The 13,657-nt window shown below is 42.2% G+C and overlaps 3 protein-coding genes and 1 long non-coding RNA gene across 4 annotated transcripts in view; 2 read left to right on the forward strand and 2 right to left on the reverse strand.

The window, feature by feature from the left end:
- Positions 1-806, reverse strand: part of CFAP77 (cilia and flagella associated protein 77) — a 60,706-nt gene extending 59,900 nt beyond the window's left edge. The window contains exons 1-2 of the mRNA XM_061352330.1: positions 776-806; positions 70-440 (exon numbers count right to left, since the gene is read on the reverse strand). Coding sequence (XP_061208314.1) covers positions 70-440; positions 776-806 — 402 coding nt within the window. The remainder of the gene's footprint in view (positions 1-69; positions 441-775) is intronic.
- A 458-nt stretch (positions 807-1,264) lies between these two features.
- TTF1 (transcription termination factor 1) lies at positions 1,265-10,394 on the forward strand. The gene is made up of 13 exons (XM_061352732.1): positions 1,265-1,406; positions 1,582-2,199; positions 2,983-3,699; positions 3,937-4,337; positions 5,085-5,359; positions 5,720-5,905; positions 6,747-6,825; positions 7,099-7,229; positions 7,792-7,999; positions 8,309-8,398; positions 8,623-8,688; positions 9,379-9,464; positions 9,893-10,394. The coding sequence occupies exons 2-13, from the start codon at positions 1,594-1,596 to the stop codon at positions 10,090-10,092; spliced, it is 3,045 nt and encodes a 1,014-aa protein (XP_061208716.1). The 5' UTR covers positions 1,265-1,406; positions 1,582-1,593; the 3' UTR covers positions 10,093-10,394.
- LOC133211904 (uncharacterized) lies at positions 2,209-2,607 on the reverse strand. Its single transcript, XR_009725318.1, has 3 exons — positions 2,543-2,607; positions 2,372-2,437; positions 2,209-2,263 (listed from the first exon to the last, which is right to left on the reverse strand). It is a non-coding gene; the product is annotated as an uncharacterized LOC133211904 (long non-coding RNA).
- A 3,179-nt stretch (positions 10,395-13,573) lies between the features above and the next one.
- The window catches only part of SETX (senataxin), a 28,144-nt gene continuing 28,060 nt past the window's right edge, over positions 13,574-13,657 (forward strand). Inside the window, exon 1 of the mRNA XM_061352704.1 lies at positions 13,574-13,654. The gene's annotated coding sequence lies outside the window, so the exon portion shown is untranslated. The remainder of the gene's footprint in view (positions 13,655-13,657) is intronic.

The raw sequence follows: 13,657 nt of genomic DNA on the forward strand, positions 1-13,657 counted from the left end.
GCTACCGGCGAGGTGTGGGTAGTACCCGGGCAGAGAGCGGGGTCGATGAGGAGGGACCGTGTGTCTCACCTTGATGATGAGCGGGTTGCACAACATGCTGTCCCGAGCCACTCCCAGCCGCTCGTTCTCGCTGCCGGGCTGCACCTCAGCCAGGGTCAGCGGTCTCCGCGGGGCCGCCCCCTTGCCGCCCGCCATGTAGCTGCCCGGGTTGCCCCACACCATGGTGGGGGGAGCAGGGGCTGAGGCAGACGCCGGGGCCGTGGCCGTGGCACTGGTCAGGGCCGTGGCTGTGGCAGCGGAGCCGAGAGAGCTCAGCAGCGGTTCTCCAGCTCCAGCCCGACAGCGCTGAGGGGGGAGAATAGCGGTGCCCCGTCTCCTAGCAACCACCGTCGCACGCCGCTGGTCCGTCACTTTACTAGGTCCGGCTGGGAACGCTTCCGCTGTTGTGGCGGGAAGGCGGGGAGGGTGGAACGGAGAGGCCGGCAGCAGGGTGCAGTGGGAGCAGTGTTAAGGTTGGATTACCGGGAGCGCTGGCGGCATCGAGGTGTCTCGTTATCGTTATGTGGCGGGCCGAGGCTGGGAGGGCCTGCACCGGGGCGGGAGCGTGTTAGGGCTCCTAGGGCCTGCGGTTTACCCGCCTCGGTTCATTCCTGTGCCACACAGAGGCCTGTGGTGGTGGTGGTGGTTCCGGGTGCCTTCCTCTCCCTAGGTAGTTCGGGTAAGAGACGGAGGCGAGCGGCCGGTGCGCGGGGGCTGCCGCGGGGCGCTGACCCACAGCCCGCCCTTAGGCCTGCCGCGGTCTCCATGTGTGCGTGTTGGTGCTGGCTACAGGTGCTGTGGGAGCTGGCGGGTCCTGGTTGAGTTTGGGCCTGGGCGTAGGCCTGGGCCTGTCGGCACGTGAATGAAGCCAGTCAGACGCTTCTAACCAGGACAGTTGGTTTTAACGCTGATTAGTTTAATATTTCTTGATTATTTTTAATTTGTTGTTTTGGTGCTGGAAACAGAGTGATAGAACAAGAGGAAATGTCCTTAAGCTACCAGGGGTGGTTTAGATGGAGATTAGGAACAATTCCTAATCTCGGGCATTGGAACAGGCTGTCCAGGGCAGTGGTGCAGTCCTGTCCCTGGAAGTGTGCACAAACTGTAGAAAATGCCTTCAGTGCTATGGGGTAGTGGTGGGATAAAGGTTGGACTTGCTGATCTTGAAGAGTTTTCCAATTTAGTTGGTTCTATGAATATAGTAATCTGTTGTTTCTTAGTTATTCAGAATCGACTTAAAGTTATTGAAATGTATCTTTGTTATAGGAAGGCAATTATAAAGCAGAATACAGCTGTAATGCACATTTGTTTGATGAAGAAAGCATCACAATTTCATCCTCCCACTGCAAAATTACCTGCATTAAAAAGTAAGTATCTTCATTGCATGTTTCTAAGATAATGTTGAATTGCTTTGTAGTATTTTAATATTGGGGGGAGAGTGGGCCTGTTTTGTTCACATATTGTTTTTTCCTGTTTGTTTTTTACCTGTGTAACGATGCATTAATTATAATACTTGAGTAAACCCCATATCTTTTATTTAAGGTAAGAAAAAAGATGACAGAAAAAGCAAGTGCAGATGATTTTCAAGTTCAGGATTTTCTGAAGAAGAAGAAGAAAAAGAAAAAATACAAAGAACATAAGGAACATGAAAATGATGAAAGAGAAAGCATACAGGTTGCAGAGCTTTCCTCTGCTTCTCCACCTCTGCTTGAAGATCAAGCAGCACAGAGTGGTGAAGGTTTTAAAAAGGAGAAAAGAAAAAAGAAGAAGGAGAAGCAGCAGTCTTTGTTAGGTAATTCTTGTGTAGAACTGGAAAGTGACATTAATAATGAAACTGGAGTGGATGCTTCCCAAAAGAAAAAGAAGAAAAAGAAGTGGAAGCATAATGATAATACGGATGAGGAAAGTAATGCTGTATCTTGTATCGCAATAAATCAGAGTTGCTCTGATATTTGTCAGGAGATTGACACTGATTACGTTTATTTAAAGCTACCTGTGAAGAAAAAAAGAAAAGAGAAATTACCTGAAGAGGATGAGGTATGTGAGCTGCCTGAATCCACTTATTTAGAAGCACCTGTAGAAGTGAAGGAAAGAAAAGAGAAGATGCCTGAAGAGGATGAGGTAGGTGAGCTGCCTGAATCCATTTATTTAGAACCGCATGTAAAGAAGAAGAAGAAGAAAAGAAAAGAGAAATTACCTAAAGAGGATGAGGTATGTGAGCTGCCTGAATCCACTTATTTAGAAGCACCTGTAGAAGTGAAGGAAAGAAAAGAGAAATTACCTGAAGAGGATGAGGTAGGTGAGCTGCCTGGATCCACTTATTTAGAACCACCTGTAAAGAAGAAGAAGAAAAAAAGAAAAGAGAAATTACCTAAAGAGGATGAGGTATGTGAGCTGCCTGAATCCACTTATTTAGAAGCACCTGTAGAAGTGAAGGAAAGAAAAGAGAAATTACCTGAAGAGGATGAGGTAGGTGAGCTGCCTCAATCCATTTATTTAGAACCACATGTAAAGAAGAAGAAAAAAAGAAAAGAGAAATTACTTAAAGAGGATGGGGTATGTGAGCTGCCTGAATCCACTTATTTAGAAGCACCTGTAGAAGTGAAGGAAAGAAAAGAGAAATTACCTGAAGAGGATGAGGTAGGTGAGCTGCCTCAATCCATTTATTTAGAACCGCATGTAAAGAAGAAGAAAAAAAGAAAAGAGAAATTACTTAAAGAGGATGGGGTATGTGGGCTGCCTGAATCCACTTATTTAGAAGCACCTGTAGAAGTGAAGGAAAGAAAAGAGAAATTACCTGAAGAGGATGGGGTATGTGACCTTCCTGAATCCACTTATTTAGAAGCACCTGTAAAAATGAAGAAAATAAAAGAGAAGATGCCTGAAGAGGATGAGGTAGGTGAGCTGCCTGAATCCATTTATTTAGAACCACATGTAAAGAAGAAGAAGAAGAAGAAAAGAAAAGAGAAATTACCTGAAGAGGATGAGGTATGTGACCTTCCTGAATCCACTTATTTAGAAGCACCTGTAGAAGTGAAGGAAAGAAAAGAGAAATTACCTGAAGAGGATGAGGTAGGTGACCTTCCTGAATCCACTTTTTTAGAAGCACCTGTAAAGGTGAAGAAAAGAAAAGAGAAATTACCTGAAGAGGATGAGGTAGGTGACCTTCCTGAATCCACTTTTTTAGAAGCACCTGTAAAGGTGAAGAAAAGAAAAGAGAAATTACCTGAACAGGATGAGGTATGTGACCTTCCTGAATCCACTTATTTAGAAGCACCTGTAAAGATGAAGAAAAGAAAAGAGAAATTACCTGAAGAGGATGGGGTATGTGACCTTCCTGAATCCATTTATTTAGAAGCACCTGTAAAGAAGAAGAAAGGAAAAGAGAAATTACCTGAAGAGGATGAGGTATGTGAGCTGCCTGAATCCACTTATTTAGAAGCACCTGTAGAAGTGAAGGAAAGAAAAGAGAAATTACCTGAACAGGATGAGGTAGGTGAGCTGCCTGGATCCACTTATTTAGAACCACCTGTAAAGAAGAAGAAAAGAAAAGAGAAATTACCTGAAGAGGATGGGGTATGTGAGCTGCCTGAATGCATTTATTTAGAACCACCTGTAAAGAAGAAGAAAAGAAAAGAGAAATTACCTGAAGAGGATGAGGTATGTGAGCTGCCTGAATGCATTTATTTAGAACCACCTTTAGAGAAGAAGAACGAGAAATTACCTGAACAGGATGAGGTAGGTGAGCTGCCTGAATGCATTTATTTAGAACCACCTTTAGAGAAGAAGAACGAGAAATTACCTGAAGAGGATGAGGTAGGTGAACTGCCTGAATGCATTTATTTAGAACCATCTGTAGAGAAAGAAAGAAAAGAGAACTTATCTGAAGAGGATGAGGTACATGAGCTGCCTACCTCAGAAACACATGACAAAAATGGAAGTAAAAGATCAAAAAGCAAGAATAAAACATGCAGCAGTACCCTAGATACACAAGAAGCAGCAGATGTAACTGTTGACCAGTCACTGTTGTCACCTGCAGAGCAAAACGGGCAAGGGAAAGGCACAGAACTGCCAGTAGCTGCAGAAGCGGGTGGTGTGGCATCATCCCAGCAACGGCATGAAGATGGTGACTGTGATGCTTCTCCTGCCAGGAGAGAAGATTCTATGGTTGTACCTGCTAATTTATCTAAGCTGACTAAAGCAGCTCATCATTCTTCTAAAGAACGTCCAGTGCGCCCTGAGAAGATAAAAAGCAGAGCTTATATCACAGAGGAAAGTTCTTCAGATTCTGATGTAACGTATGTAGGCTTTGTTTGTATTTGGTTTTTTTACAGCCCTTCTCCCCCATGTTTCTGTCACAATATTTGGGTCCCAGATTTTTCTTCAGTCTATTCTGTATGAGTTTTTAAAAGTGGCTCCAAACCCCTTTACAATATATTGTGATGTTACAGAGACCTACTTTAAGAGCTTTGTTATAACTGCGAGGGTAGATTTAGGTTGGCTATATGGAAGATGTTCTTCCCTGTGAGGGTGGTGAGGCATTAAAATAGGTTGCCCAGAGAAGCTGTGGGTGCCCCATGACTGTCATTTTTCAAGGCCAGGTTGGACACAGGGGCTTGGAGCAAGCTGCTCTCGTGGAAGGTGTCCCTGCCCATGGCAGGGGGTTGGAGTTGGATGAGCTTTAAAGTCCCTTCCAACCCAAACCGCAAATAAGCTCTTGGTGCTTTTGCAGTGTGTAGAACCCACAGTTAGACGACTAGTGAGAGACAGATAAAAAAGTTCTATGTTGCCAGTGGTAGCAGGAGAGACTGTTTCTTCTGTATGGCCATGTGTGAGAGTTACGTGAGAAAGGTGCAATTTTCAAAGCTTCAAGCTTTTTGAGTATTGTAATTGTAGAAATCTGATTAAAAAATTACCTCTGTGTTGAAAGATGGGAATACAAAGGGGTTGATGTGTGAAGTATTTCTTCTTTAATGAATACGTTCATTCTTCTAATGGTTTTGAGGTCTGGTGGTGTATTGTATGTTGTTTTTTCTTTATATCAGGACACCAGCAGCATTGGCATGGGAACCATATAGAAGGCAGAACCAGAACAGTTCCTTTACTAGAACAGGAACCACAGGTGACGGCAGTAAGCATCATGATGATGATGATGATGATGATGATGATGAAGAGTACCTGAATTTTCCTGTCATGGATCTGGATACCGCAAAACAGGAACTGGAAGAGTTTATTCCTCATGTGAGGAATATATCAGAGCATACAATCATGAAGATAGCTTTAAAAGACCTAGCAAGGTTTAAAGAGTTTAAAAAACAAGGTGAGCTCTCCAAAATATCGTAGCAGTGAGGAAGGACTGTGCAGCTGTGCTAATGCTTTGACAGAGGGAACATAGTTTTTGTACCATGTCTGTCGCATCCATGGAGTCTGGTTCACTTTATTGTAATAGACATCTTTTCTGTTTCTCTGCTTGGTAGCATCAACTCCTCATTACTGAATTACAGTCCGAAGTATACGTGTAAATCCCCTGCTTCCAGCTCTTGTTTGTACTCTTTAATTTTTTTTTCTTTCACCTGTTGAGTTAATTGATCTTTTGTTATATTTGTTAAACCCTGAAATGTACAAGAGATGGTACTTGAAGTTTTCTTTTTTATTTAACAAAACTTTCTGTACATTTTAGGTATTCCTGTCAGGTTTGGCAGATTTTCCGAGAAGGAGAATAATCAAATCCGGAAAAATATTGCAGCGTTCTTAGAACTGACTGGGATAGATAGTGCTGAGAAACTCCTGTTTACCTCGAGGTATCCAGAAGAGAAAAAAGCCATCAATCGCTTAAAATTAAAACATCTATTTTTTGAAAAAATTTGTAAGTATTTAAGTTCCTTGTACAAATGGCTGAATGTTACATTTTGCAACCTGGTGATAGCACAGTGTATTTCCTATGTAGCAAAGCACTGGTGTTGCCAAATCAGGCAAAAAATGAGCGTGCTTCTGAGATTGCTGTCTAGATTATCAACTACACATACTGTTCTTGCTATTTTTTCTTGGGTTTGCAGAGTTTAGAGATGAAAATATCATGACCAGCAGCACTTACAGACTTCCAAATTTACCTTTGGGCTTTGTGGCTTAAAGTGCATTATTTGCTAGGCTGTAATTAAGCATAGTGACTTACTAATGGCAGGTTTGATTGAGCGCTGTGTTTGATTCTTTACTGTTCTTAGAGCACATAAATAGATGGCAGGTTTAGGATAGAGTGAGTGATGGCAGAAACAGAAAGAAATTATGTCTCTCTATTAATGAGAGTTAGCTAAATTTTAATTGCATTTGGATCAAAGGTACAGCCAGTCCATACAATTTGTACCTAGTTTTGTGCTGGAGAGTTTAAAAGTTCAGTTTTCAATATTCATATACAGGTGCACAGGCATGTACACAATTACTTACCAGCACTCAGCATTCACAATCTTGGCACGGTCGTAACAATTACATCTTTGAAACTCCTCAGGAGATTCTACTCAGACCATTCCTTCCCTGTGCAGTTACTGGAGTGTTGTACAGTACATTCTCTTGACTGGAGAGAATCTGTCATTGATAGCATGGTCACAAAAATGTATGTTGTTGGGGTTTTGTTTAGTTTAGTTTTGGCTTTTTTTGAAAGCGGCCCCACCTCTGTGAGACATGTTACTTAAATGAATCATTTTACCTTCTAGCTGAGGGCATACCACGACTCTGGACGCTGATATATTACCGAGCAAGAAAGATCTTTGACCCACACAATTATAAAGGGAGGTGAGTAACTTGAAAGCATTTCCAAACACTAATATCAGTCTCTGAGGTTTATTTGACCACAGAAAATGGATATAAATGAAGGTCATCTCTGGTTTGTGCCAGTTGCTGCATCTTAATTGACAGTTCATTTTTCTGACTAGTCCTTATCAATTCTTCTGTTCTAAAGTGTGACATGAAATGGTAGTGATGAAACATCTGTAACGATTACAGCTCTTTTAAGATATTGGAATGGTTTGAATTTGCAGCTGAAGCTTTGCCAATTTCCTCAACCAGGTACACTAATGAAGAAAAAGAAAAATTGAAGCAGTGTTATGCTCTGCATGGCAATGATTGGAGGAAGATTTCTGAGATGATGTGCCGTTCTAACCTCTCAGTTGCTATGAAATACTCTGAAATCAAGTCACGTATGTAATTTTAAGAAAAGCAATTCATTATGTGTATTGCAACTTCAGAAGTTATTTTAACTGTAGTTTGTATGTGCCCTAAACTTTAGGAAAAAAATCCCTGGAATGGATTTTTTTTTCTTTTTTAAATTAATTTGTGGTGGTAGTTCTTTTTTCTAAACCACTTACTGCATTTGCATATGGAAGGGATAAGAACAGTCTGATGGAAAAGAGAAAAGAAATCCAACAAATGCAGCTCCGTATTAAATGGAACTGATGTCTAAATAGATGCTTTTGGGGGCAGGGTGGGAAGAATTTGGCAACTGGATTTGGTGATTAGGCTGAGCTCTTTTTTCAGATTTGGTGTGTAGAGGTTTCTAGGAAGTGTGTTAAGAAGCTGGTCCTGTAAATAAGAATAGACATGGTCTAATGTGAGGTGTCCCTGTCCATGGCAAGGGGTTTGGAAGTAGATGATCTTAAGGTCCTTTCCAACCCAGATCATTCTAGGATTCTATAAAAGTGCTCTTTTGCCTTTTTTTCACTAATCATTTATGAGAAATTATGCCTCATTTTTCAATTTTAGATGCTAATTATGGCCCTTGGTCAAAGGAAGAGGTCCGGAAGTTAATGTGTGCAGTGGAGGAGGTGATTAGGAAAAGATTAGGAGTGGAAGATGGACGTTCAAATAGAGATATTTTAATTGACCGTGAGAAACTGTTCCAGAAATTCCCATGGACTGAGATCGAAACTAAAGTGGGAACTCGATATTGGAGACAATGTAAACAGAAATGGTAAGTTTTTTTACTGAATTGAGATAGCAAAATGTGTTCTGGAGAGTATTTAACTCTTCTGCCAAACTGTTTGTACCATGATGATTGTTTGGTAAGATAGGAAATAAATAGGAGGTAGATTACAGAAGAGGCATCATAAATATGTCTGAGACAGATAACTTCGTTAGCTGTGGTGATTTTTGTTCTTGCTGTGACAGTGAAGCCTGATTTCTGCCGCTTTGTGGCAGCAGTAGTATCTTGAAGATGCTTCCTTTTGGTGCTTGGAATTTCTTGATAAGAACTTTTTTTTTTTTTTCTATGTTTTCATAGGATTACAATTTTAACAAACAAGTTAGGCAAAGGACGGCAGTTATGGAGGGGGACCAAAGGATTACAAGTCAGAATCAATTTTATTAAAAGGTATAGTTCAGAAGTACTGGACTGTTTTTGCGTTTCTTACTGTTCTGGTTTGTGTTTATGAAGGCTTGCAGGGTGAGAATGGCATGTCTGCAGTTTCATACAGGTTTCACAACTGCTCTTCTTTAGAACAAAATGTCCTGTGACTTCTGACTGGGGGAGTTGTGAGTGTTTTTGAATTATTTCTTGAATTCTGCCTACAGACTGCTTCTGTATTATATTCCCAGGTTGCGTGAACTGAACGTGGAGGATTCTAGTGAAGTAAAGTGGGAAGAATTTAGTGATATTATGGGGTAAGCCTTCTTTTATTTTTTTTGTTTATCCTCTTTTTGTGGATGCAAAGGGTTGTTGAAGCAGACTATCTTAAAAGTTCTACAAAGGAATCAAACTTTTTAGACCTCTGCAACTATAGAAAACATCATTTAGCTTGGTAACATATACATATATCTTTGCATAGCACTGGGCATTAAACCATGCCTATATGATCTGAAACCACTTGTAACCACTTCAGGCAACCCTTATTGTATTCCCAGTATATTTGTGCTTAAAACTTTTGCATAGTCTATGCTAAAGTCTTTGATGAAAGATTTTTCCAGGTGTTCATCCCCACATATTTGAAAAAGGGATAATTATAGGAATGTGTGTAATATTCACAATGTAATAGTTTTCTTCCAAACAGAGTTAAGTGTTGAATATAAAACTATGAGTGCTGTGAATGCTGTATACTTGCTGTACAGTGCTTTTGACGTTTTCCATATACTTTCAGTTTCGTTTACTCTCTCATTAAACACATTTAGGTTTTTACCTTCAAGGGGAATTGCTGTCTTGAAAAACTGTTTTAATTAGGATTTGAAATCTGTCCTTTCTACCTAAAGCTAAGATACTGTTTGACTGGCATCACTCTCATGAATGGGTAACTCGGTATCAACAAAACTTCATAATAATTGCTTGCACACTAATTCTTTGAACTCTTCTTTTTTCAGAGGTGCCCCTAGAGACTACGTTCAAGCAAATTTTTATAAGCTAAAAATCTCCTCTGTGCCTTTATGGCGAAAAAAGACTTTTTCTGGTCAGTATCCCAGCTGTTTGTATATACTCCTTAACATTTTCACTTGAATCTAAGAGGATACATATTCTATCTGAATTATGTTTTAGTTAGCTTTCCCCCAGGTAAATTGGCTGATATCTCAGGCTTTTTACTTATTTTACTGAATGCCTTTTTTTAATAACAGTTTACTTTCAGTGACATCTTCATGCAGTGATTATGAACCTCTTTTTTTTTTTTTTTTTAATCCCTTGGCTTGAAATGTTTTGTGACTGCTTTTCTATAGTTTCTTGTGTGTCTGTGTTGGAGCAGTGTATTTTTTTGTTGTTGTTGTTGTTGTTTGCATTTAAGACTGACAGAATAATTTCTGTGGGATCCTGCTTCCTGATGGCATCCATTTCCCCTGTAGATACAATTTACTTTACTTGTCTCTCTATTTTTCTCCCCCAAAGAAATTATTGAATACCTTTATGAAACTACACTTCCAGCACTTGAAGAAAAGCTTGAAAGAGAGAAGGGGAACGACCCTAGTCCTGACAACTCAGAACCTGAGCAACAGAAGCAGGTTTTCCTACTCAGTGACATTTTTGACACCAGTGAAGAAGACCAGTTAATTGACTGCCCTAAAGACAGTACCCAGTGTCCACATTGAACTATACAATGGATGTGGTTGAAAGTGGGCACAGTCTAACAACTGCAGGTACACAGGGTATCTAGTGATGGAGAAAGTAAAGATACAGATGTCTGATTCTCTTTGTTTCATATTGAAGGCAGGTAAATACAGTTTAAGCATTCAACTTTCTGAATGTCTCAAAACCGGTATTTTTCCACTACTTTGTTTTCTGTGTAGTTGAAAGCTGCTCCTTAGCCTTTATGCATAAGCTTGGTTTTCAGAACTTTAATATGTTTTAAGTAATTTTTTTTAAATATCAGTGACTTGGGAAAGGACTTTTAGTTTGCAAATCTTCATCATCTGTTTTAATGGAAACAGCACAACTTTGAGTTGTTTTGGAGTTGTTTTTTTAACAGGTATCTTGTTCTTAAAAGCAACGGATTTTTATTTTTGATGTAGACTGACACTATTATCAGCCTTGTAGAGAAAAGGAATTTTTGTCCATTGCTATTCATAAATGATAATCTCATTTCATGCAAAGCAGAACAATGCATTTAAAATGGTTTTATTAATACTCGGAATACAGAGACAAAATAGTGTGTGTGTATATAGATTTTATACTTCTATTGTGCCAAGGAGAGTTTCTACATTGTAATAAGGAAATTGAGGGGCAAGATGAGGTTGCATTCATGGCTTTGAATGATACGTCTGACTGTCTGCCTAGAATGTGTACACTGACTGAGTGAATGTCAAAAAACAACCCCAAAGTCTTCCTGTTCCTGTAAAGTATATGTATGGTTTGTTTATATTTCTTGTATGCTGAATTAAAAAGTAAGGCAGGAGAACTTGGTCTCTGGCATATTGCTTTTTGATGGTCATTTGGGTAAGCGAGAATTTCCTTCTTTAATAATTATCATTGACTCGTAGCAAAGGATGTTAATTGAGAGCTTCCCATGTTTAACTGTGTCTGCCTTTAGTCTCCCTGAAGATACAAACCAGTGTGATTCTTGTGAGACAGGCAGGACGCCCCAGGAGATCAGCCACTGGTGGAAGGGTGAGTTTTCCAGACAGGAAATGAAATGGGGCTGGCAGGATGGGAGGAAGGAAACATACACCAGCTCCCTTGAATTTAGGTCTGTTGCCTTACAGGTTTAAAGGTTAAAAGCTGAAGAACTAAGTTTGTATTTTTCAAGATGCTTCTTTTGTTGGAAGATGGAGATCCTCTGAATCTTCTTCCATGGTTACAGAGTTTGTAGAGTAGATCTCGTGAAAATAAACTTCTAGCTGCATAACAAGATTTATTTTATCCTTTTCTTTAAAGGGAGACTTGTGGGTGAGTGGAATACACCTCACTCAAAAGAGAGAAGCAGCTCTATGTTTTATTGAGGTAAAATAATAATTTGACAAGAGTTCAATAAATTTGATGGAATTTTACACAGTTTAACAGTGGATCAGTCAGTTTGATGGCAAGGTTTACTTTATTACTTCATGGAAGAAACATATAAAGGCAAATAGAGTCAATTTAGAATGATTCACAGACTGGAGATGCAAAGGGTAAAGAAGACCTTTCCACTTCATGAGGTTCAGAGTGGACTCCTTGCTTTCTAAACTCCTGGTGGTGCTTATGTGCGGCTGGGCCCAATATTAGTCTTGGACTTGGACCACAGTTTATGTTTAATAGAATTATCTACACAAATGTAATAATTATTAGTGATATGGATTATTAATGTTTCATTAGTATTAATTCAGCATGCTCTCAGACACTTAGCAGGGATCTGATGTGAGTAAGGGATCTGGCTGTCTTAGGCAAGGATCTCTTAGTAAGGCATGCAGTCCAGCTCTAATTCAGGGAGATCTTGAATGGGGCTTATCCTGATCATAATATTTCTATGGTAAAGTGGCTATCTGTTAGTCAGAAGTATCAAGTTAAATGTCTATTTTAGCTTTGGTATCAGTCTGTACTTTGGTTATCTTATGGTTTGGGGCTTCAGAACCACCTCTTGAACTGTATTTCTGATGCACCTTCAAGTCCTTGTATGGGAGTCAGGGGTGTGTCCCTTTGCCATCATCTTAAAAAGCAAGAGGGAGGCTGTTGATGAATGTGGCTATTTAAATTTTCATGAAAACAGAGCAAATGCTGTGCAGGGGTTAAAAAAAAAACAACAACAAATGGGCCCCAACATGACAAGGGACATAACACATCAGGTGCATTCAAGTCTAAAACCCACCCCGTGTCCCCTGAACACTAAGGTGGTGCAAGCAGATACGTCGCTTCAAGCATTTCCTTGGCCTCAGATGGCGTTACAGAGGAAGAAAAGCCTCCGCTGTGTGGCATTGTCAAAGCCAGAGCCAGGCAGGTTCCAAGAGTTGTGGTTGCAGCAGAGAAGCACTTCGAAGTCGTGGAGTGTTAATGGTGCCTTCACCCATTTCTTCTGGAAAGTCTGGGACAAGAAGTTGAGGGGAGGCAGCTACTCTGTATCTCTGGGATCGAAGGGCCTGGAAGTGCAGTAGCTAATGGGGCAGAGCCACAACCCCTTGAACTTTCATGGCCCTTCCTGCCTGTTTCTGTTCCCGGATGGCAGGCAGAGCTGCGCTTGGCCGTGGCTTCCATTGCCTCAGCTGCTCTGAGGAAGCTTCTCGGCGGGGTTATCACTTCAGAGTGTTGGGGAAAACCCCCTGCTTGGCTCGATTGTGGAGCTAGAGCGGGATCTTAGTGCTTCAGTACCGCCCTCCTTGAGCCGCTAACACCGCCTGCGTTACTGCCAGCCCGTGCCTCAGTTTCCCCCACACACGCTCTCCCCTCCTCACTGTCCCTTTAAGGCCCCGCCCGCCAGTGGAGCCTACTTCCTGCGGCGTCCCGGAAGCGCGGTGTGGGTGGGGGGGAGGCGCCGCGGCCGGAAGCAGGCGGGCAGGGGCGGGAGGCGCGGGGTTGCGTGAGGTGAGGAGGGGGCGGGCGGTGCCTCTCGCCGTGACGGCGCTGCTGCTGCTGCCCCTGCCCGGGGGAGGCCGCGTTCCCCTCCCGCCGCCTCAGGGCAGGCGCTGGGCCCGCTCGGCGAGAAGCGGCGACGCCTTTACCGGCTGCAAAGGGGGCTCCGGCGGGGGAGCGGTGGCGTGGGGGAACCGGGGAGCGCCGCTTCGCTCCCTCCTCGGGCAGGTAAGTGCCGGTGCCGGTGCTGGGCAGGTTGCTGCTCGCGGCTAGGCAGGCTTGGCCCGAGCTACGGAGCGGTTTCTTCGCTTAACGTGCGCGGATGAAGTTTCCCATCTTTTGTTAGGAAAAGGCGGGTGCGTGATTTGCTGCCCGCCTTCGACGTCCGGAGGGGATTCAGGTGCAAATCTCTCGGTTCTTCAGTGGATGGCACATTAATCTGCGTGCCAAAGCTGTTCTTAGTCTATAGCCCGTGAATTTAAGCCGTTTCTGATGCTTACTTTTCTTTTCCTAGGTCTGTGAAATGCCACCGAGGCTCGGTTTCCAGGGCATGGATTACTGAAGATACTCGAGGGCATGTGTGGCTGGAGGGGCCAGCCCCCTTTCCCAGCTGCAGGGTAGCACACTTCATGTTACCTAGCACGCCCTCACAGCAAATAGCTTCCTTTTCCAAAGGTA

This window comes from Neopsephotus bourkii, unplaced genomic scaffold, assembly GCF_033783945.1.
Source record: "Neopsephotus bourkii isolate Nb327-2 ecotype Australia unplaced genomic scaffold, CSIRO-AGI_Nbou_v1 NB_659, whole genome shotgun sequence".
In the NCBI taxonomy this organism is placed as follows: Eukaryota; Metazoa; Chordata; class Aves; order Psittaciformes; family Psittacidae; genus Neopsephotus; species Neopsephotus bourkii.